Genomic DNA, 22,969 nt, shown 5'->3' with positions numbered 1-22,969 from the left:
GAGCAGCTTCCACTCTTCCTGAAACGGCAGGCAGCTGAGAGGCGATGGGGCTGCATCAGGAAAACGTGGGCCTCTTCCCTCCTGTCTAGTTGGACCATGTACTGGGGATCTTTACAGGCAAACTCAGCAACTGGGGCCCCTGGCTGTCAGCGGATGCTCCTTCTTTCAGTTTGTGCACATTGACAAGACCCACTGGCCTCTGCAGGCATCTGTCGCCCAGCCACAATCCTTCTCTCCCCACCTCAGGAACCTATCCCTCTGAGACCTGCCTTTGCTTTCAGCCTTTAGGGATGGGAGTGGGAGAGGTCTGCCTTGGGGACACAGCCACCCGCCTTCTGCTGCTGTCCTTCATAATCCAGGGCCTATCCAGGGACAGGTCCTATAGTCAACTAAAACAGACCCTCGTGTGGGAGAGGATCACCCATGGCTGGAAGAGACCTTCAGGGTCAGGACCAGACCATCTGATGTCCATGCCAAGCACCCATCCTCTGGGACAGAGATACCCTGACCTTCTGCTGGAACTTGTTCCGTCATCAGATGGCAGGGAAAGGTCTACTGTCATGAGCTGAGTGGGTGTCCTCTGCCCTTGGGGGTTTGGTCAGCAGCTGCCCCATTAAACCAGCCTCTGGCTGAGGGTGCTGGCAGACATGGAGTAAACTCTTCATTAAACATTTTTTTTTCAGTTCATTTAGTTATTTATTTTCAAGTGTGTGCATCACATAAAGGGACAAAGGCTAGAATTACCTCATGTCTCTCAACCTTAGTAATAACTCAGTGATAACCTGCAGGGGTGTGTAAATGAGCTGTGCCTCTGCTGCTTCTTTTTTCCCTCCCCATGGGGACTCAGGAATCCTGCCCCCATCGACTACTCCCAAAGACCCCTCTCCCTGTGCCCTCATCCACTCCAGGGTTTACAAACAAGGTGCTGAGGAGAAGCCAGGAACGGGCAGTGGTGGCGAGAGCCCACAGAGGTTAGACACTGTCCTGTCTCACCAACACATGGAATGTTCTGAACTATTTATACTGGCTGGGCTAAAGAGGTCTTCCGCAAAAAGAAGAAAATGAGTAAACGCTCATTGCTGAATGGGCCTCTTGTTCTGGGGAAGCTGGCAGCTGTGGAGGTGAGGCCTCAACTGCTCCCTCTGTCTCCAGGCACGTGGGTGCTGTGGAGGCGAAGACTCCTGGTGGACCATCAGGAGCAGAGAAACCAGGGCTGACCCACTGGAAAAGGAGGCACCAGCCCCCAGCTGGACCACCTTCCCCAGCCCAGCTCCAGGCTGAAAACCCCAAAGGTGGGACTCCAACCAGGTCCCACAGAGTGTAAAGTCAGTAGTCACCCTGCCCCCCACCTTGTCCTTCCCTAAACCCCAGAGCATGACTGGGCACCGAGGCAACACTCACTTGAGTTGTTTCTACCTTCAGACACCTGGGCAAAGGTCATACAGCAGAAAGGGCCTTGTCGTATCTTCAAATCAACAAGAGGAAACCAAGGAAGCTCCTTAAACAATAGCCTGGGGCCATCTTGACTCCTCCACTCTTGGTTTAGTCCCCTCTTGTATGCTGAGTCATCTTGCAGTGTCCTTGTGTGTGTGGAGTGAGTGAACGGTTTTTATTATTATTAGTTTGTCTTTCTTGATTTGGGTAGAGCTTTGAATCCCTGCAAATAACAAGGTATTTTCTGTCTCTTCTTTTTCACAAAATAAATAAGTTAAGTCAACTTGCAGTGTACGAATTATCAATGTCCTGAGAAGTCCAAAAGGTCCATTCTTGTAACAGTCCTCAGAGCTCAGGGGTGGAGGCATTGGCCCCAGATATAGGAAGGAAGGAAGACATCTGCTATCCGTGCTAGGAGGGCTCCAGGGAGAACCCTGGATAGAGGAGCCTGCCCCCCACCCCACACCCCCACAGGTGGGGAACAGTGCAGAGAGCAGGGCAGGGGCTGGGGAAGAACCACCAGCATTTCTGGGCCTGCCACAAAAATCCTGGCCCCACTCTGCCCCAGGGTCAAGTTTTCAGAGCTGAAGTCCCGTTGGACCCCAACTTAGAGCCAGTTCCCTGCACAACTTATTCTTGGGCTGGAAAACCTAGGGTGGAGACCTCCTTGAATGGCTGAAGTCCATGGTGATGGAAACTAGCAGCTCAAATATGGTGATTATAATGGATCCCACAAGATGGCTGTCGTCCTCACCTTTTCAAAAGGCGACTTCCAGCCAGGACACACCCTTTCCTTCCCCTTAACAACACCAGCTGGACTTAGATCCTGTGTTTCCCTCATGTCCATATCATTCAAACCAAAACCCAGCCCTCTGGGCTTGACAATGGGACGGATCTGACAGAGAGGTTGTCCAGGAAATCAGAAACAGCCCTTAGTGAACTGTTACAGCTCTCTGCACATTCTAAGGTGGTACTGAGTTCTGCTCCCTGGGTTGGGGTGGGAGTTGAGAAAGGCTTCCACTTTGGGGACATCTGCTGCTTGGTCATAGGCCCCTGACCACCCAGGAGATGTCATTGGGCCTGGGAGAAATGTTCAAACCTGGCCTCTTCTCGAGGAGGGGGTGAGAGCTGCTAGTTTCTGCTGCTTCTGGACATGCAGCTAAGAACTGGTGGTTTCTGAGATTCGTCCCATGTAGGGTTCAAACAGAAAAGCCGATGGCACTGTGGGTTGCCATGTGGCCATCTAGGCTCTGATCCTTCTGGGGGAAGGCTCTTCCTCCTCCTCTTCTCCCTCCAGCAGGAGCCAGAGTGCTCTCCACTGGTCTTCCCAGAACCCCCTCAGACCCTGAAACACAGATTGCTTCCAAGTGGCACTCCTGCAGAAACAAAACCAAAAACACAGCCACAAAACAAGACACCAAACTATAAATACCCTAAAAAAAACACTAAAAAATAAAACACCCAGTCCATCCTGAGTTGAGCAATACTCTTCCCAGACCCTAAAGGAGGAATTCTAGACTCTAACCATGTATCCATGGCGACCATCCAGGAGGCTGACCCCTGTCCCGTCTTCTCAGGGGAGGGGTTATCCTGATATGACTTCTCCCTGAAGAGCACTCTGGACTGTCTTCCGGGCCTGGCTGGAAGCAGCAGGACCCACGAGCTGCCTTTTGCCTCCAGGGACCACAGCTGCTTTTGCCAATCAGGCCTGAGGCAGCCTTCAAATATAGACATGCTAGGACCCCAGCCAAACTGGAATGGGGCCGATGGGCTGCAGTCACATGAGGGTCGGCCACGCCATTTCAAAACATCCTGCCTGCCAGCAGTGAGGATGTAAATGGGCCAGAGGAGGTAGTCACGTGACTTCAAGGCGGACAGGGGCCTGGGACTCTGCAGTTGTGTGTCCACCGTTCATCCTAAACCTGGTTGGGTAATGGCCCATGACCGTGTTTCCTTCCCGTGCCCCCGAATAATTAAAGGCTCCTCTTTAGATGTGTGATACAAAGAAATCTTGTAAACCCTGTGGGCTTTAAGCAACGGGGAAGCTTGTCTGTTTTTATATGTGTGTATGTGGAATTGTGTTTTTATGATTTTTTTCAGTGTGTGTAGGTATGGTCTTTATATGTATTCTATAGCTCCATACAGAGCTGATGTCAACAGTAACCAACACAGCTATCCCATTTATGGAAAGATTGAATCATTTTTGGTTGGTAAGCCTCAACTGCCATCTTCTAACACCCTGCGTTGTCCCAGGCCCTCTCCAGAGACCCAACCAGAATCCACACTGGATTGTGTAGAAATCCAGAGACTGAAGAAAGGTGCACACTGAGAACAGTGGGAGGTCCACCTGTGACTGGTCAGTGCCCACAGCCCCTTCTAGTTGTTAAATATTTGGACTCTGGCCCACAGGGTCTACAGACATTTATGTGTGTTTCATGTATGTTTCTGTATGTGTGTGTGTGTGTGTGACAGAGAGAGAGAGAGACAGAGAGAGAGAGAGAGAGAGAGAGAGAGAGAGAGAGAGAGAGAGAGAGAGAGACTGTCGTCAATAGGCGGGGGGCCTGCCTAAGCCTGCTCAGGAGACTGTAGTCCCTTAGGTCTGGGTTTGATGGCCCTCAGGGGACAGGGCCCTGTCCTCCTCTCGGCAAGAAACCCCAGCCTACAGCCGCAGTGGGGAAGCTATCTGGCTGGGGGCTACTTCTATAGCGGAAGGGCGGCCTGCTCACTGCACGGTTTCCCGCCATCCTCTGAGAGCGCCGTGGTCGCACCGCTGGCTCAGGTGCGAGAAAGGCAGGGTGGGACTTTCATGAGGAGGGGTGCACATGGCCCCGGGCCCCCTACGTGACCCAGAAGGTGCCCCGCTCCTCCAGCAGGCTGACAGAGCGGTTGGTGAGGGAGGCGGCATCTCGCGCCAATTTGTAGCCGAAGAGGTGCATGGCAGGGCCGCAGGCAGCCTGTACCACCTGTGCCAGCTTGAAGGGCATGCTGAAACGCCACTTCTCAAACTGCTCAGAGGAGTTCTTCTGCGTGGAGTAGATACCGCTGCCGTCCCGGGCTGCCTGGGTGTTCTTCTGAATCCAGTCCTCCACCTGGGGGGTCAGGGGGATGCCTGCAAAGCGGTACATCTCCCGGGCCTTCTGCAGGGGCCTGCGGGCCACGTCTTCGTAGCGCACCAGCATGTAGCGGCCCTGCAGCCACGCCGGCTGCCGCAGGCCCAGCTCCGCCGAAAGGCGGATGCTCTCACAGTTGCCCCTCAGCCGCTGGACCTCCTCCTCTCTCAGCTGGTCCTGTCCCTCGGCCAGCCACTTCTTCCAGGTCTCATACTTGCCAGCGAAGGCCACCATGCGGGAGGCCAGCACTGCCCGGGGGTCACGCACCAGCTGGATGACGCGCAGGTCCAGCCGGGGGTCCTCGGCCAGCGGCTGCAGGAACTCCAGCTGCCGGATGCGGACGGCCTTGAGGGCCATGTGCTCCTTGCGGCGGCAGGCCTCGGCAGCCAGTGTCACATTGAGGGGACCGCAGCGGCGGTTCTTGCAGTGGTACTTCTCAAAGACCTTCTTGACGAAGGGCGTGCACACGGGGTCCTCGCAGAGCGAGCGGCTGGAGCCCCGGCGGAACATGAACTGGGTCAGGTGGTCCTCCGGCAGGGGGCTTATGAAATGCTCCAGGACATACAGGTCGCACAGGAAGAGCTGCTTGAGCACGTCACGGTAGACCAGGGCCGAGCCCGCTGCGTTGGCGCCTCCCGGCTCGAAGGACACCGTGCGCTCGATATGCCACAGCGGCTCGAAGAGGTAGAAGATGTTGCCCTGCTGGTTGAAGAACTCGCCCACGAACGAGGAGCCTGTGCGGGTGGTGGCCATGAGGAGCACGTGGCGCCGGGGCCGAGCCCCGCGGGGTCTGGGCGGCTGCTCCCCCTCCGCCTCCCCCTCGCCCTGGGCGTCCTCAGCGGGCTCCACACCCAGCTGCAGGCTGAAGTTTCTCAGGCGGCTCTGCAGCTGTGTGAAGGCTGAATCAAGCTCACTCAGGGACAGGAGCGAGGCATTCTCCGCCAAGACCAAGGCTGGGTCGGTGCTGTTGGCATCTACCAGGGACTGGGGGATCTGCTTCAGCTTGTCCGAGACCCTGTGAGGACCAAGGGAGACCAGGGTCAGTGACTGGCTCGTGACCCTATCCCCTGTGCCAGTCCCAGGATGCTCACCCAGAGCCTGTCTGTGGGTTTCCCCAGAAGCCGACTCTGAGGGTAAGTAGATGATGTGGCACATGCTCAGAGGAAGAGCTGGGAAAGGGGTAGGAAAGTGAGGCAGGAGGAAAAGAAGTTCAGAAGGGGTGAGCAGGCTACACATGTGGGCAACTCACTCTGACTGGGTGGCCCTGGAAGACAGTGTAGAACACACCTGAGGATTCTCTTTCTTGGGGGTAAAGCTCCCAGCTGGCTTTGGCTGAGGCCTGCTCCCCGGTACTGGTGGCTTGGCAGCATGCAGGTGGAGGGTATGCTGTTGGGTAGAGAGTGGCAAGGGCTTGCAGTAGGACCCCGCAGGCCCTGGTTCCCTGTAGGGACAGTCCATGCGGAGGGATCCAGGCAGGGCACCGATTCAGAGCCCGCTACACAGCCCAATTCCTAGCCATCTTGGTTGATGCTTTCTTGAAGGAGTTATGCCTGGGAAAGCAGATCTAAGAAGTCTTTCTATGTCTAGCAGGGCCACTGCACACAGCTATACTGCCAACTCTGGGGGGCAGCCTTCCCAGCATAGCCTATGTGAATGCACACCCTGGAGCTGAGCAACACACAACCTGGGTAGCTGCACAGGCATCCCTGCCCACCCGGGTATCTGTACCAGGATCCCGCCTTTCCAGGGGCTCACCCTCATCCATGACTTCAGATTGGTGTAGGGGATATGCTATTAACACATTGCGTACGGCAGGGTTTAAATCCCTCATGAAGATTCTCGTGATCCGTACACAACGTGTTAATTCAAGGCACTGTCCTGGGCCAGGAAGTTAATCATGACCACAGCCAGCAAGCACTGGACACCAACTGGGTGCCAGGCACTGGGCTAAAAAAAAGCTTTTCCATTTTCTCATTTAATCTTTACAACAAGGCAGGCCCGATCATTAGCCACATTTCAGAGAAGAAGAACTTAAGACAGGAAAGGGAAGTAATGTGTCTAAGTTGTCACAGCCAGAAAGGGCCAGAATTAGGATTCCAACCTGAATCTAGAGCCCAAGTCACCCCACTGAGGGCTTGTGCGTGACCCACAGTCTGGGTACAGGAAGGGCCTGATGATCACCGGTTGAAGGATTGCCTTTTCGGGTTCAGAGAGCCCTACAGCTGCCTCTCCACCCCTCACCCCGTCTCCCATAAGGAATACTTGTGCTTGCATCCCTCACCTCGATATGATTTTATTTTCCTTTTCAATGAAGACAAAAACCACCACCACAAAAGCCAGGAAAAGAGCATATTTGCTCCTCATTCTCAGGCTGTGCAGAAAGTCCCGGCAGTCCTGGGGCAAAACAAGTCCTTTCTCCATGGGGAAGAGTGGGGCCGTGGGTACTCAGCTTGGGGGCATCACTCAGGACCTGGCTTGTTGTCTTCAGGTGGGGGACACCCTCATCCTGTGGAGAGATGGGCAGTCAGGATACCCTTGTTTGCAGATGAGAATGAAAAGAAGCTGTTCCACCAGACTTCCGAGGAGCCCAGTCCTGCATGGCAGCCAGAGCCCCACACCCACTCTCCTAACGGACTCTGCCCCAAAGAGACTTGAAACCAGGTCCTTTAAAATGCGAATGGCTTTCTGATTCATCCATGTCACCTCTACCAATTTATCTTTTGACCTCACATGTGACTCAAGGGCAAGTATATAGAAAAGAATAGAAAAGAATGTTCCTTGCAGTACAAATGTTCACAATAGGAAAAGACTGCAAATACATAAACAAAAAATGATGGAGGAGGAGCTACAAATGCTAATGTGAATAATCTTCTATCTATCTATCTATAAATATTAAATATATATATATATATATATAAACAAGCTGCAGACAAAGTGTGTTTACATAGGACAGGGTTTCTTAACCTCAGCACTACTGACATTTGGGACCAGATAATTCTCTGTTGTGGGAGCTGTCCCGTCATTGTACAATATTTAACAGCGTCCTTGATCTCTACTCATTAGATGCCAGTAGCATCCCCTCTGCTCAGATGTGGCAAACAAAAATGTATCCAGACATTATCAAATGTCCCCTGGGCAAGGGGGAGGTACAAAATCACCCCAGGTTGAGAACTTTTGATACAGTATGATCCCATTTGAAAAAAATTTTTCAGTGATAGAAATATATAGATGTGTAATATAAATGGATGGTAACGGCAGGGACACACAAGGCCTGGTATCAAAGGGCTGGGAAGTCAGGAGAGAGGGTAGGGTGAGTCTTACATTTGCTGTGTAACCCTGCACACTGTTAGACATTTTACCACGTGTTAATTTTTAAAAATTAACTAAAGTATAAAACCCACCATAGCACATGAATTCTAACAAAATTCTTTATGTGGCATTGGCCTTCCTGGGGCAGCCTCCCCCAGGACACATTAGGGCTCCCCAGACCCACCACTGTACAAAGACTCCCATTAACACCTATGCCTGTCATAAAACAAACCCCCTTGTAATGACTTGTTCACTGCTGACCATTCCTTCACGGAGGATGGAGAGTTTGTCCGGGCCCCTCATTATCCCTTAGCACGGGGCCAGGCATACAGGAGACACTCATGACAGAATGGATTAAGGAATACATGACCCTCAGTGGAAGGTGTGTCTATTTTCAAAAGCTGAAGCAAATACAGCATTGCCCAATGGAAACTGGTGCCCAATGGAGACTGGTGCCCAATGGAGACTGGATCACCACTTCTTTCACTCTTCCTGACTGTCACACACTTGTCCTGTACCACGGGCCCCAGATTCCACACAACCCCCTCATCTGCAAATCGATCGCTTTTTCCATAAGGACCCTCATCTACTGTGGATAATCTGCTCTGAGTTGGGAAAAATCTTACTGTGACCTCGTGCAGGGTACCCAGGACCATCCCTCTATCTGGAAAAGATGGCTTTTTCCAAGTGAAGCAGCTGGTGTTGACACAGGGGAGTGTGAGAGCAGGAAGGTGGGTCCCAGGGCTGCACCTTAGTCACACAATGGAAGTAGCTTCAGGGAGTGCCAGAAAAGTGTCCTTAGGGGAAAGCAGTGAGACAGGGATTCTGCATGTTTGGAGATGTATACCCTGGAGTTCTTCAGCTGTTTGGGGCAGAGTGGTGGTGGGGTGGTGGGCAGTTCCCTGATGGGGTGCTGGGTGTGCTTCCTGAGTGTGAATGGGTGAAGAGGGGCCCAGGAGGGAGGAGGGCTGCAAGGCCAGCTCCAGGGTAACTGGAATATTCCCGCCTCTTCCGCATTCATCTGGGCCTTTTCCCATGCACTCACTAAACAAATATTTCCTGAGCACCTACTATGTGCCAACCTCTGATCTAGGCACTGGGGATATAGAAGTGAACAAGCAGACCTGGTCCATGCCCTCATGGGGTTTACCCTCTGGTTGGAAGGGCCAACTGGAATGATATGGGCAGCTGAAGTTTAGTAAGTGCTTACTACTCTGTGCCAAGTGCCATGCTAAGCTCTTGATTTGCATTTCCTCATCAATTTCTCACAAAAGCCCTATTAGGTAACAAGTATCCCATTTTACAGATGAGGAAACAGAGGTTGAGAGAGGTTAAGGAACTTGCCCAACGTTCTTCCAGCAGCAGCCTGACCACCCCTCTCAGATCCAGGACTTCCAGCCTCTTAATGCTCCCCAGTGGTTCCCCCTGTAGCACATAATGGGAGGGCTTTCCAGCTGATGGTCTGTCTGTCTGTCTCTCTTTCCCAGACTGCAAACCCCCTGAAGTCAGGACTAGCATCTAGAATAGCACCCAGCACATATCAGTTGCCCAACAAATCACTGGTGAGTGAACCTGTCAAAGCTAGTGGCTGACTCAGTGCCTGGATGGCTATTGGTATGAGTTTGCAGAATGACAGGGCCACGTCCCCCAAGCAGCTCATTTAGCCCCCGGGTGAAGTTTGAGGCCGCTTTTCCCTCGGGGAGCATGAGACCCAACACCTAGTCTGCAGAGCACAAGGGTTGCAATCCTGACTTTTTGCCCTCTGGGCTCTTGGCTGAGAGCTGTCTGGGTCTGATGCTGAGGGAAGCAGAAGAAGCTGAGATCAGAAGTCCTGCGTGCTAGTCTTTCCTGCGTGTCTAACATACTGTGTAACCCTATACAAGTGACTTAACCTCTCTGGGTTTCAGTTTCTTTACCTGTAGCATGGAAAGGGAGGTACCGACTGCTAAGGTTGCTGTGAGAAACAGTGTTTGGTGCCTGGTAAACGTTCATTAAGTACGAGAGAGGGGAGAAAAGGCGGGGTAGAGTGGGGGTAAGTTGCCTTCACTCTCCTCTCCCTTCTGGCTCTAACATTTTTGGTGAGATTTAGTTCGGTTGCCTTGATGACAAAACTCCTGAGCTTTCTCCCCCCCCCCCTTCCAGGCACTGTTCCTATTTTTGAGTTGCCCTCCCAGCCTCTCCCGTCCCACCCCTGTGATTAATACAGGGTTCCTAATAACCCTAAAAGGAAGCAAGCATGAAAACTCTCTCTGACATGAAACACAAAGCAGGCAGTTGGCTCCTTTGGCCTGCCCCAGGCAGGCTGCCCCTAGGTTTAGCTTTGGAAGCCCAACGAGTAAGTGGGGGTGGGTGGGCAGGCAGGTGAGGGAGGTTTAGGTCTAAGGGTCATGAGAGAAGACAGGGCTGGGATGGGGGGGTTCCCCCGGCAAAGCTCCAGGCAGAACCTGCCCTGAAGGAAGCCCTCTGCAAGAAGTGGGTCTGTGACATCAGTGACACAGGACAAACCTTTATACCTTTTCCCTCCTGAAACCCGTGATGCATGAGCCCACCCCTGCTCCCTTGCTTAGCTCATGGGAAGAATGAAAAATCTCTTCCTTTTCTTGGTGGATTCTACCTCCGAAGGGAATACTTGATACTTTTCCTTCCCGCAATGCCCAGCAATGATGTGACAAACAAAGGAAAAGGTGGCATCCTGCTGCCAGGATGCCAGGGGAGGTCACATTTCCAGGGCACCTGGGCCAGTGGGTGAAGAAGGCCAGGGGCACATGCCAACCCAGCTCTGCACAGAGGCAGCAGGTGGTGGGACAGCTGCCCTCGGCCCACTTATGCCCAGTGCTCAGCTCAAATGTCCCCTCCTCTGGAGTTTTCTGACCACGGACCCACACCACCATCTCCCCTCACCATCACTTTTCCTCTCAGCATCCTGGCATTGCCCTAAAAGGAGGGCCTTCCTTGATGGGAATGTACTTGTTTACTGCCTGTTTCAGCCACTGGAATGTCAGTTTCGGGAGAGGAGAGCATTGTCTGTCCACTTCACCGTTGTATTCCATGCCCAGAATCCCAGTGCCCTAGGCCGTGCACCAGGCACAGAGCAGGGGCTCCATAGTCCTAGTTGCAGGAATGGAAGACTGTCCTTCCCAAAGCATTTAGTCCAGCGTGAGATGTAACCATTCTAAGTTGATAGGAAACATGAAGAAGAGAAAGCAGTTGTTCCCTGTAGGAGGGAACTGTGTGTGCGCTGGCAGTGTGTGCGATGGGCCTGTGTTATGAGCATATACCTGAGTGTGGACTATAGGCGTGTGCTCCGGGGCTGTGCTATGGGCAAAACTTCGTGCTTGGGGCTTCACATACATCGTCTCTTGAATTATCACATTCCTCTGGGATGCTGCTTTGAGGATGAAGAAACTGAGCTGTAGGGCTTTCATTGCAAGCCTCTACAGCTATGTGCCAATGATGGGGAGAACAGAAAACAGCCAAAGGCACCCCAGAAAATCTTAATGAGGGAACACTGGAAAGAAAGTGGGCTGTGAGCTGAGGCCCTAAATTCCAAGCACAAGCATCACTACCCCACTCTTCCCTCAGGGGGTCTTTTCTGCTCATGGCCTGGCAAGGGGTCCTCACAGACAAGTTTTCTACTTGGATGGCTCCCAGCCAGGCCCTTGGCTTCCGCAGGCTTCCGCTGAGGCCCCAAATGGATTGCAGCCCACCCCTGCCACCCCCTGGGAAAGATGGGGTCCCAGAGTCTGCTGTGAATGGAGCTCTGATAAGGGACAGGCCCTGCCAGACATTGCATCAGGCCACAAAACTCCACTCCCCTCACTTTTTCAGGGCCCGGGGCCTCAGCTGTTGCAAGTCTTGCTCACTCAGCCTCCCCACCAGGCAGGGGGCGGAGCCTCCAGAGAAAGGAGACTGAGGGACGGCCAGAGTTGAGAGGGAGGAGGCTCCGTGGGCAGAGATGGCAGCAGTGAAGCCCACTGTGGGAAAACTCTGAACTAACCCATGAGCTGCGGCCCTGGGGGGCTGGCAGTCTGCCCCATCCATGCTACATGAACAGACGCGTGGGAGGGGAGAGCTGCGGAGGGTGTCTGTGAGTTGCTCTGAATCCCCTGGAGAGTGGAGACAGAGGCAGGGCAGGGAGAAGGAGCTCAAATGTTGGGCCTGCCTCTGTGGTAGGTGATCTTTGCTTGGGGAATGCAGCGTCCATTCAGTGGCCTGTTTGGCTAGGTTCTATTTCACATAGCAACATCCAGAGATGGCTTGGGAAGGACCAAGTCCTCCAATATCTTGAGCTTAGTGTCCAACAGGAGAGTAAATGCCCAGAGGCTGTTGGATGAACCAGTACATGAAGGAGAAAGAGAAGGAATGAAAGAATGAGGAAGTGAATGAATGAATGCCTGGCGGATGTGTCCTGTGCAGCTCAGAGCTGTTGTTACACCCTCACACCCCAGGGCTCTAGCTTCCTCTCCCAGAACAAACCCATCTATACCCTCCTATGGGCACCTGTTTAACCTCACTCAAGACAGACCAGAAGCAGCCAAAGGGGAAGGTGTGGTCACCTAACTGGCCGTAGACATCCAAGAATTTGTGAGACACTGTGGGCCGGAGCCCCGAGGAGGGCCAGGGGGCTGGGGGCCAGCATGGTGGGGTGGTGGGGTGGTCACAGACTCTCAGGGAGCTAGCCCTGGCTGGGACAGACCCTGGCTGTCCCTTAGCCTGTTTCGCTATGGAGGATGTGGGGGAGCACTCTCGCTACCCCCATTTGACACAGTCACTTCATTAGGGCTGGCTCAGCTGTGTGAACACATCCTGTGTAAACCCCAAAGCCGACAGCTGTGCAAGATACAGGGCCCCAGAGAACAGCCCCAGGCCTCCCAGTCAGCGAAGGCACTTCCCATGCCTCTGATGCTGAACCTCAGGCTCTGGGACAGGACAGAGCTGACCCACCGTGCTGGGCTTCGCTGCACCTGGCTGGTGTCCAGGACGCCCATAACCATGCAGCCAAGCAGCCTGCTGAGGAGTCTGCTGGCTCGTTTCGAACTGAGCTGGATGTGGGCCAAGATTCACGGCCAAAGATGTGCACCCAGCCCTGGAAATCCAACGTGTGAGAAGCAAGCCAAGTGTCCCACTAGAAAGGGCTGGCTGAGTAACTGAGGGGCATGTGCACAAGGAATGCAAGTGACACAGGGGTTAAAAATGCTGCACGGCTACAAAACTGGAATATTAAGTGATGATTCTTCTCATTTCAGGCCTTTTCATATTGTTTGAATTTTTAATGAGCGTGCACGTGTATCACTTTAGTAAGTTTTAAAATCTAATCTGAAACATAAAAAGAGAAATAGAAGATCACTTATATTGGAAGTGGTGTGGAAAATGCATTGGATGAGGGCAGGACTGGAGGCTGGTTGACCAGTTGGTTCTTTCTGCAGTGGTCCAGGAGAGAGGAGGTGTCCTGAGCAAGTCGTGGCAGAGGGGCAAAGAGCGGAGGATAGACTTGTGAGACATTAAGGGAGCCGTCTTGAAGTCTATGGCACACACAAATGCATAAGCTTGGAGGGCCGTCTCCTAAGGGAAATAAGCAAAGCACAAAAGGACAAACAGTGTATGATTCCACTTACATGAGGTGCCTAGAGGAGCCAAATTCATAGAGGCAGAAAGTAGAGAGTGGTTGCCTGGGACTGGGGGGCGAGGAGGATGGGGAGTTAGTGTTTAATGGGGACCAAGTGTCAGTGTGGGAAGATGAAAAAGTTCTGGAGATGGATGGTGGTGATGGTTGCACAACACTGGGAATGTACTTAATGCCACTGAACCACACACTTAAAAAAATGGTTAAAACAGTGAGTTTTATGGTATGTATATTTTCCACAGTATAAACAAATAAACAATGATGACGGTGGGCACGAGAAAATAGAGGGACAGAAGACTCTAAGAGGATCCCTGCTTCTTCCTGTGGATAGCAGTCTTACTCTCCACTGCAGCCACAGCACCTGGCACAGAGCCTGGCATGTGGCAGGGCTCAATAATTCTCGTAAAGTTCATGAATGTATTCATACATCGTCTTGAAGAGTTAGCTGTGGTGTCCTATTGAATGGTCTTCTCTTCCCCAGTGCTAGTGTTGTACTGGACGCAGAGAAGATGCTTGATTAATTTGCCATTGATCAAAGAATGTTGGCATTGTTAATTTATTGCACAGAAAGATGTTCACGTTATGATACTGCACCAAAAAAGAACGCACCAGTATCTAAAGTAGAATTTCACGTAGTCAAAAAATGCGTGTGTACACACACACACACACATACACACACACACAATATATATATATATATACATATACTCTGTGAGTGAGAGAGAGAGACACTCTGGAAAAGTCTGAGCAAGTTAACAGTGATTCTCTCTGTAGCTGGGAGTATACTTGACTTGCTTGCTTTTACTTATTGTTTTTGAAGCCCTGTGACCTTGCAAAAGGACTTAACCCTGAATGGTTTCCTCATTTGCAAATGGGGATATTTACAGCATCTATTGTAAACTCATTGGCCACGAGGACTTCAATAGGACGAAGCCAGTGAAATGCTGAACCCAAACTGAAGATGTGAGTGAGACTAGTAAGGAACTGCTCGCCCTATCTTTACAGATGCAGCCGAATCTGTGGCTTGTGCACTGGTGATGAGTGTAGGAATGGAGGGTCTTAGTCCCCTAAAAATACCCAAGATGAAGGAAACACTGATAACCTACCCTGACCACCAGCTGGAAATGTCTGTCAGGCAGAGCCACCACCCACTCACATATGGATGACATTTGGCCCTGGGCATCTCATCCTGGACCCTTGGCCTTATCTGGAGGTAAACTCTCTGACTTTCTCTGTCCCAGGCACTCCAGTCACCTGTAGCCCTGAGGCAGCAGAGCAGCCAGACAGAGACCCAGAAACACCATAGACAGAACCTTCAAAGATGCTCTCTTCCCAACTTCCCTGCAGGCCTGAGCTGCTCATAAATCCCACATGGCCCCGCATGGCCAGGAAGGGCTGAGCATGCTGACAAGAGTGTGGCCACAGGAATGACAGAGGTAGAGTTGGGACAATGGATCCTTGTAGGGCAGCCTTCTCTTTTCTCATTGTTGTGAAGAGCAAGCACTGAGACGTCAGGCCTCAGAGCTGTCAGGCTGAGGACAAGCTGAATGCCAGTGGATTTTGCCCCCAGGACCAAATCATGTTGCAGCAGGGGCTCAGGGGAGCAGCCTTACGCAAAGCCGCTTGGCTTTCCAACTTTAATTGTACTTGCCTTTGACAGTACAGCACTGAGGGGGTATTTCTTTCTAAAAGGTCCAAGATAAGTCTGTCCTGTACACCACCCCCCAATCATGAAAATCCTGGCTCTTGCCCTAAAACTGCAATATGTCAGGATTTGAAAGGGCTTGGAAATGTTCTTATCCACCCTTCCTCATTTTTTATCTATAGAAATTCCGGCTCAAAGACGGGAGGTACTTGACCAATAGCACATAACTGGACGGTGACAAAACACAAACCACTACATAAATCTCCTGTCTCCCGGATTAGTAGTGTCTCTTCCCAACTTTATCACCCTGACTCTCATAGCTTATCCACTCAAGAACCTTCAGCACAAATACATGGCACACAGTCTACCACTGACCAGTCCTGTGCCTGGAGCAGACATCACTAATCAATCATCATCCTCTTTTCAGCTGAGACTAGATGTAGTCCCATAAGCCTTCTCAATGTAATGCCAATCCATTAGAGTTGGAATATGTGATAAAACCGATTTTCCCTCCCAACTTTATGGGATCCTTAGTGGCAACCAAACAAAATTCTTCACCACCCCTCAGTTTGGCATTACCCCACAATGGCAGCCCAAATTCCAATACATAAACCCTCTTACATAAACCCTCCATTCAAGCACATATTCCATCCTCCAAGCCTTTAATTTAGCCCATAAAGCCATTTACTGAACAAAACACCACAGATTACAATTAATAGTAAGGTTACCAAGAATAGTTGAAGCATCAAACTTTGCTAAACAAATATTGTTTTTTTGACGAGAACTGCAATGGATGCAAGGTAAGAATTCCACCTTTCTCCCTTGCTTGGCCTGTGCCTTCATGAACGAGACTGGAGGTGGAGTTGCAGAGAGCCTAGGAAATTGCACAGAACCCCTGCCAATCCATTCCACACCACAGCTGGCAAAGATCTTTACATGGCTAATTTTATATTATTACTCACATGCCTTTATATGTTTTTATGAATAAGAGCCCAAATTTAAAAAGTCTTCGGGCTTCCCCACAAAATGCTTTTTTGGGTTTTGGGAAAATGTGAGCAAGTCCACTGGAGTGTGTCTGAAGTGTGAACAGAGTCTGCTATGGGTATTAGAGCAGAAAAAGGTTGAGGCCAATTGCCTAAAGAAAGCATATAAGGACAAATTGGAATGATATGTGGTGCCAATTTTCCACATAGTAGAATGAAGAACAAAATGTCCTATAATATACTGTGTGGGTGAAGTTTGGGGAAACAACTGGCAGAGACTTGGTGCTCATCGAGTGCCCACATGCCCTCTGCCTTCCCAGCCTGCCTTGCAGTTAGGTTGAGGTCATATGACCAGGTTCTGATCAGTGGGTTATAGGTGAAAGTGATGTAAGCCATTTTGAGGCCTGGTCCTTAAAATGATGCCACACATTCCTCTGGCCCTCTCTTTTGCTGCGGCAACGCTGGAGGCCACAAGTGCCAACTGGCTTAGTACAAGAGAGAAGCAGCCCAGCTCCTGAGCTGCTGCTTGGAGAGCCACTCAACCTGCATCATATTTGATGCAATGAAAAACAAGCCTTTGTTGTGCTAAACCACTGAGGTGTGGGGGTCGAATTGTGATTACAGCATAGCCTGTTCTGTCCCAATACATAGGATTCTCTCCTGTTGATGGGAGTGTCCTTTTTGAAGGACAATTTGGCAAAACCATCAGGATTTTAAATAGGCACATTCTTTGACCTGTGAAAACTCTAGAACTCCACTTCTAGGAATTAATCTTGCAGATACACTTGCACGGTCACAAGGACACAACAATAAACGGCTTATAATTGCAAAAGCCTGAAAATGACCTTAATGCCTGTGAATAGGCAAAAAAAAAAAAAAAAAAAAAAAGAACACGAGTTAGATGACAGTACGTTTGTCGGTGCAATATACTGTAATGATTAAAATGAAAGAGGCAGCTCTGTATAGGCTGATATGAAATGCTGTTCAAGATATGAATGATACAAGCAAGGGGCAAGAGTGTGTGTGGTGTACTACCATCTGTGTAAAAATTGAGGTGGGTACACACGGATGCTGGGACATCCTTAGAATATTTCTAGAGAGAGAAATAAGAAATTGACAAGAGTGGTTGAGGGAACTGCGAAGGGGGTGTAAGGGGTCCCACTTTTCACTTAGACCCTCTTGCATTGATTGAATTTGTTACCGGATTTATTACCTTTTCCAAATAAAAGGGAGTGGTTATAAAATAAACTGAAATAAAAAGAGTGTATAGAGTTGTGTTCCAATCCATTGCCCTACACAGGAGTTCCTCGAATAATGTCACTTAGTTCAACGTTGTTTCATTATAATGTTAAGAATAAAAGAAAAATCAGTTCCTGGCGGGGCCACTGTGAGGGGTTTGCACATACTCTCTAAGTCTGCATGGGTTTTCTCTAGATCCTCCTGTTTCCTCCCACATTCCACAGATGTGCACGTGGGGTGAACTGGTGCGTCTCACTTGTCCCGGTCTAAGTGTGGGGTGTGTGTGAGTGGGCCTGTGAGGGAAGGACGTCCTGTCCAGGTTGGGGTCCAGCCTTGTGCCCTGAGCTGCCAGCATAGGCTCTGCCACCCATGACCCGGAACTGGAATAAGTGTGTTGGAAAATAATTCTTGTTTTTATGAATCTTTCTTAAATGCATGTATAGCTCACATTTATTTCAATGTTTAAAATTAGAAGTGGTTTGGGTATTTATTTAGAAGTTTGGTGATGTTTTTGTGACCAGAAATATGCCATAGGAACTTAACTCTTGTGTGCATCAATTAGCCTATTGGGAAATTGGTTTTTATCATATGTTTTTTCACTTAAAGTCACAGCTTCCAAGAACCCATTGATGACATTAAGTGAGGACTTACTGTACACAGTTAGTGCTTCATATTTCCTTTAATGGCGAGTTTGTCTAAGAAGCTTTGTGATGACCTTAATCCAGCACAAGCAAGAGGGAACTTGACAAAGATAGTAACTGTACCAGATTTCTAGCATCTTGAACCAAAAAATGCTGTGAAGCTGAGGACAGCAAATAATTTTCATTCCATGAGTCAAAGCCAATAGATTGGTATTGGCTGCCTGGACACTGATGAGAAGAATTCTGAGGTCAAGATGGTTTTCCGCAGCCTGGAAACCCCTGGACGTGGCTGCTGCAAACAGTTTCAGGCTTCCCAGCTAGGAGGGCAAGTCTTTTTCAACTCCCAGGCTGAGGCTGATCCATTGGAAGTGGCTACCTGGAAAAGGTAGACATCCAGGGGAAGAGCGTTGCCTTGCCTGGTGGTGGCTGCCATGGCTGTGGTGCATTTGCTGAGTCAGCTTGAGCACTGCTTTTCAATCCTGACAGCATGTGTGTCATGCGGGAGACCCTGCTCGTTGCACCATTTGTCGTGCAGGGAGGCCTGCTGGGTCTCTGCTCCCGCTCCCCATACAAGAACGCAGGATATGGTGAGGCCAAAAAGGAACACCCACGGAGCCATAGGTAGGGGAGTCATACCACTATATTCTCTCTGGCGGCACTATACTCTCACTGGAGGCTGGATCCACACTGTCCGCAAACCGCCATCCACGCTTGCCAGCCCAGCCACCATCTTCTTGCTAGCCCCCATTCTTCTCTCTTCTTCTCTCCTAGCATAGCCACAGCAGTTATATTAGTGGCCAATGGCTCACTGGTTACAGCTGACGGGCAACTAGCCACAGCTGATGGCCATCCAATCACAGTTGATGGCCATTTACTACCTGAGCCAGCACCTGTCCATGTGAGGCCGAGAGCCTGGAAACTACTCTCTGGGGCTCTGCCCCCACAATGTGCGAATCATCTGGGGGTTTTCAGAAATTACTGAGGCCTGGTTCCTACCCTCAGAGATTATGACTGAATTGGTCCGGCTATGGCTTGGGTATGATGGTTTAAAGCTCCCCAGGTGATTCTCACCTCGAATTGGCAAAGATTGAGAGCTGCGCCTTACAGCACCCAGCTTCTTTAAAGAGCAGTACCTCAGGGTCTCTCAGAGAGCAGGAGGGCCTGCCTGTGTGGGCTCTGGCTCGGCAGCCAGGCCAGATTGGCAGGGGGACAGGTAGGCCGCATGAACAGTTCTGTGTTCCTTGTTTTATTTGAGACATAAGTGCTCGGGGAGTTTCTAGGCCCATGTTTGAGTGGCCTGTTTAAAACCTGCTCCCCATGGTGTAAAGGAAAGAACTCAGGTTTCTTCCTTCCTATGCAGGGGAAAACCTAGTTCTTCCCCACGTTGTGTTTCTTCCATGTGTGTCTCCTTTCCTTCTACATAGAACGCTATTAGTCACCAAATGTGTGGGGCTTTTTCCCAACAACAAGCAAGTCTCTGACAAATTGTAGAGTGTCCAGAATTTGATTCAATTCTTTTTTTCTCCCCCTCTCTTACACCTCCTGCCCTACGCATACACACTCTGGTTCAAGCCGTTGTTTCTCAGTCTAGTTGTGTAGGACACAGCTCCCTGGCCCATGCTGGTATGATGAGCCTTGCACTCCCCCCGGCTGAGGCAGTCAGTCACCAGTCGGCCGCTCACAGCAGCCCGCGGCAGCTCTCACCGGCTGCCGGCCACCCACACTGGCTGCCGGCCGCTCATGGCAGCCCACGCCAACCCCAACATCCGGCTGCTCGTGGCAGCCCAGCTCCAGTTCTAGCTGTTGTTCACAATCTTAGCTGTAGAGGGCGCAGCTCACTGGCCCATGTGGGAATTGAACCGGCAACTTCGGCATTAGGAACACAGCGCTCCAACCACCAGAGCCACCGGGCCGGCCCCTGATTCAATTCTGATGCTACCTAGAGAGTGTCAGACACAGGTTAAAGGCTCAGTCCCATAAAACTGCCCTTGCCCCACTGAAGATGCCAACCACAAGCTCAGGTTATCAGCTGTTCTTCTGACCACCCAGCTGTAGGTCTCATAGATCCAGGGACGTTCCAATGACTTCCTCAGGCTCCATTAATTTGCTAGAGTGGCTCACGGAACTAAAGGAAACAATTACTTATGTTTACCAGTTTATTAAAGGATATGATGAACAGCCAGATGAAAAGATACATAGGACGAGCTCTGAGAAGGTCCCTAGCGCAGGTGATTCTGTCCTATGGAGTTGGGGTGCATCACCCTCCCGATATGTATGTGTTCACCCACCTGGAAGCTCTCCGAACCCCATACTATTGGGATTTTATGGTGGCTTCCTCGCATAGGCAGATCAATTAATTTCATTTCCAGCTCTTCTCCCCTTTCTGGAGAAGGGTGTGTGTGAAAATTCCAAGCTTCTAATCATGGCTGGGTCTTTCTGATGACCAACCCCTCCCTCCCACCCCATCCAGGAGCCCACCGAGAGTCACCTCATTAGAACAAGAGATGCTCCTAATGCTCTTGTCACTTAGGAAATCACACGGGTTTTAGGAGCTCTGTGCCAGGAGCTGGGTCTCACACATGGAATACCACCCAGCAGTTAAAAAGGCACGAACTGTTCATATACACAGCAATCTGGATGAGTCTCAGGGGTATTAAGTTGAGTGAAAAAAAAAATCTCAAAAGACTATATACTGCATGATTCTTTTTTTAAAAAATAGTATTCTTGAAATGACAAAATTAGAAGACTAGATTAGTATGGCAGAAGTTAAGGAAGGGGTGGTGGCAGGAGGGAAGTAGGCACAGCTATAAAAAGGCTACACAAGGGATCTTTGTGGTGACAGAATGTACCAGAGTATATGGTATATCTTGAATGTATCAGTGTTAATATTCTGGTTGTGACATTGTACTAGAGTTTTGTAAGATGTTACCATCAGGGGAAGCTGAGTCATGGGTTCATGGGATCTCACTGTATTATTTCTTAAAACTGCATGTATATCTATAATTAGCTTAAAACAAAAAAGGTTTAATTCCAAAGAAAACTAGCTCCCACAACTGTAGGCAGGGTTTAAAGAATCTTTGGAAAAATGAAGCTAGAGGTGGGTAATAAGACTGAGCAGAATGGGCTTCCTGGGGCAGAAGAGTGAACTAGTTAAATCCAAACTGGAACTCCGAGTTTGGCATTTTGTAGAACCATGGACTGGTGACTCTCGTGGTGTCTGTTCATGTGCAAGGATAGACTGAGGGGCTTTTTTGGGGGGAGGATGAATGAGGAAGTAAAACTTGATGAGAAAACCCCATCCTTACAGTAGGGGAAAGAGAAAGAGGGAGCAGGGATCTGGAGCGAATGACATGGTATCTGTCCCATCAGCTGGAAGGCCTGGCAGGAGCTGCAATTAGAGAGGAGCTAGGAGCAGGCATGGAGTCCATGTGAGGACACATAAGACTCAGAGCCCAAACGGAGATGCCCAGAGATCCCTGGGAGACCTCAGCAGGTCAGTGAGGCACGGCCTTGGAGTGAAGATGATTCAGACAGCCATGCTAACTGTGCAACTCTGGCATTCACGGTTTGGCGAGACCTGGGGATATCCGGGTTACCGTTGAACTAACTGCTCATGGGGCTTACCAAGGGGAAGCAAGTCAGGCTGCTTTGTGGAAATTCTTCACCTCCCAGGCAAGAAGGAGGAGGAGAAGGGTTTGAAGAACTAAGGTGAAACTTTTAAAAGGGAAAACATTTGGGAAAATACCTAGGGAATCTCTGGGTGATAAAAGCTCACATTCAACAAGTAAATCCATTTGCTGAGCCCTTGTTCTAGGCCAAGCCTGGGAAGAGGTACTGGGAATAGAGATAGGGATAGACAGAGCCGCTGCCCTACGAGCTGAATAATAGCAGAAATTAACACTTATAATGAACCAGGCACCGTTTCGAACACTTCACACACATACATGTATTCAGTCCTTAGAACAACCCTACGAGGAGGTACAACAGTACCTTCCTAGATAATAATAGGTAATAACCACCACCCCCATCTAAGCCAAGCAGAGGCCGAGCAACTTGTCCTCAGTTACAAGGTAGAACTGGGACGTGAATGCGGGCAGTCTGTCTCCAGAGCCCATGAATTCAACCACTATGCTGGATCACTGAGCAAGCAGATGTCGCCAAAGGTGGGAGCGCAGCTCAGAGTCCTGGCCAGGAACTGGTCTGCCAGGATCTGCCACCAACTTTCTTGCGACTTGGGACTGCTTTCTAGACCTCTTTATGTCTCACACTCCTCTAAGAGACACACATGTCCCCAATATCAGGTCCTTGGAGTCTTAGAAGAGGCATGCTTTGTAGGCACAAGGCCATTGCCCACTGGCCGTCCCAGATAAGCAGCTGTCACTGGCTGCTCCTGGCCCCAAACCTGCAGTTTTACATGGCAGCTGGGCTGCTGCAGTAGGTCAGATCCCAGAGACGGAGCAGGCCTGAAAGACAGCACCATGAAATGCAGTGGAGGAGACCAGGATAGCATCCTGTGGGCTCCATTCCTCCAGAATCAAGTCCAAACTCTTCCATGTGGTGTTCTACCTGGTCCTGGTCCACCTTAGCTTTCCAGTTGGTCTCCACACCTCCCACCGTGCAGCCGCCCCCTGGCCAGTGGGCCCCACCATTAGCAAAGGACACGAGGATAGAATGCGGCAGGGCTGGGATTTGAACCCATGTCTGTGTGGCGCAAAGGTGGGCAGTGTGGTGAGGTGGAGAGAGCACTGATTAAGGGGTCAGACACACCTGATTTGTTCTTCTTCCAGCTCTGTCACTCACTAGCTGTATGACCCCAGGTGACTGCCTCACCTCTCTGTGCCTCATCTGGAAAACAGATTAGTAGTAGCCCTGCATTAGTTTCCTACGGCTGTTGTCACATAGTACCATACACTCAGTGGCTTAGAACAATACATATTATCGTTCTGAATGTCAGACATCCAAGGTCAGTCTCACTGGCCTGAACT

At 50.4% G+C, this 22,969-nt stretch overlaps 1 protein-coding gene across 5 annotated transcripts in view; it reads right to left on the bottom strand.

The window, feature by feature from the left end:
* Positions 1–671: 671 nt before the first annotated feature.
* The window catches only part of CHST3 (carbohydrate sulfotransferase 3), a 37,525-nt gene continuing 15,227 nt past the window's right edge, over positions 672–22,969 (bottom strand). For 3 of the 5 annotated variants that reach the window (XM_074339568.2, XM_074339569.2, XM_074339570.2), the window contains 3 exons: positions 6,826–7,050; positions 5,832–5,930; positions 672–5,559 (listed from right to left, as the gene is read on the bottom strand). In XM_074339568.2, the coding sequence (XP_074195669.1) occupies positions 4,272–5,559; positions 5,832–5,930; positions 6,826–6,965 (1,527 nt within the window). In that variant the 5' untranslated portion in view covers positions 6,966–7,050 and the 3' untranslated portion in view covers positions 672–4,271. The remainder of the gene's footprint in view (positions 5,560–5,831; positions 5,931–6,825; positions 7,051–22,969) is intronic. The other 2 variants (XM_019745982.3, XM_019745983.3) reach the window with 1 other exon arrangement.

This window comes from Rhinolophus sinicus, chromosome 15 (assembly GCF_057876585.1).
Source record: "Rhinolophus sinicus isolate RSI-liver-muscle chromosome 15, RSI-T2T, whole genome shotgun sequence".
Lineage (NCBI taxonomy): Eukaryota > Metazoa > Chordata > Mammalia > Chiroptera > Rhinolophidae > Rhinolophus > Rhinolophus sinicus.
Note: the sequence above shows the minus strand (reverse complement) of the source record. Positions and strands in the feature narration are given on the sequence as shown.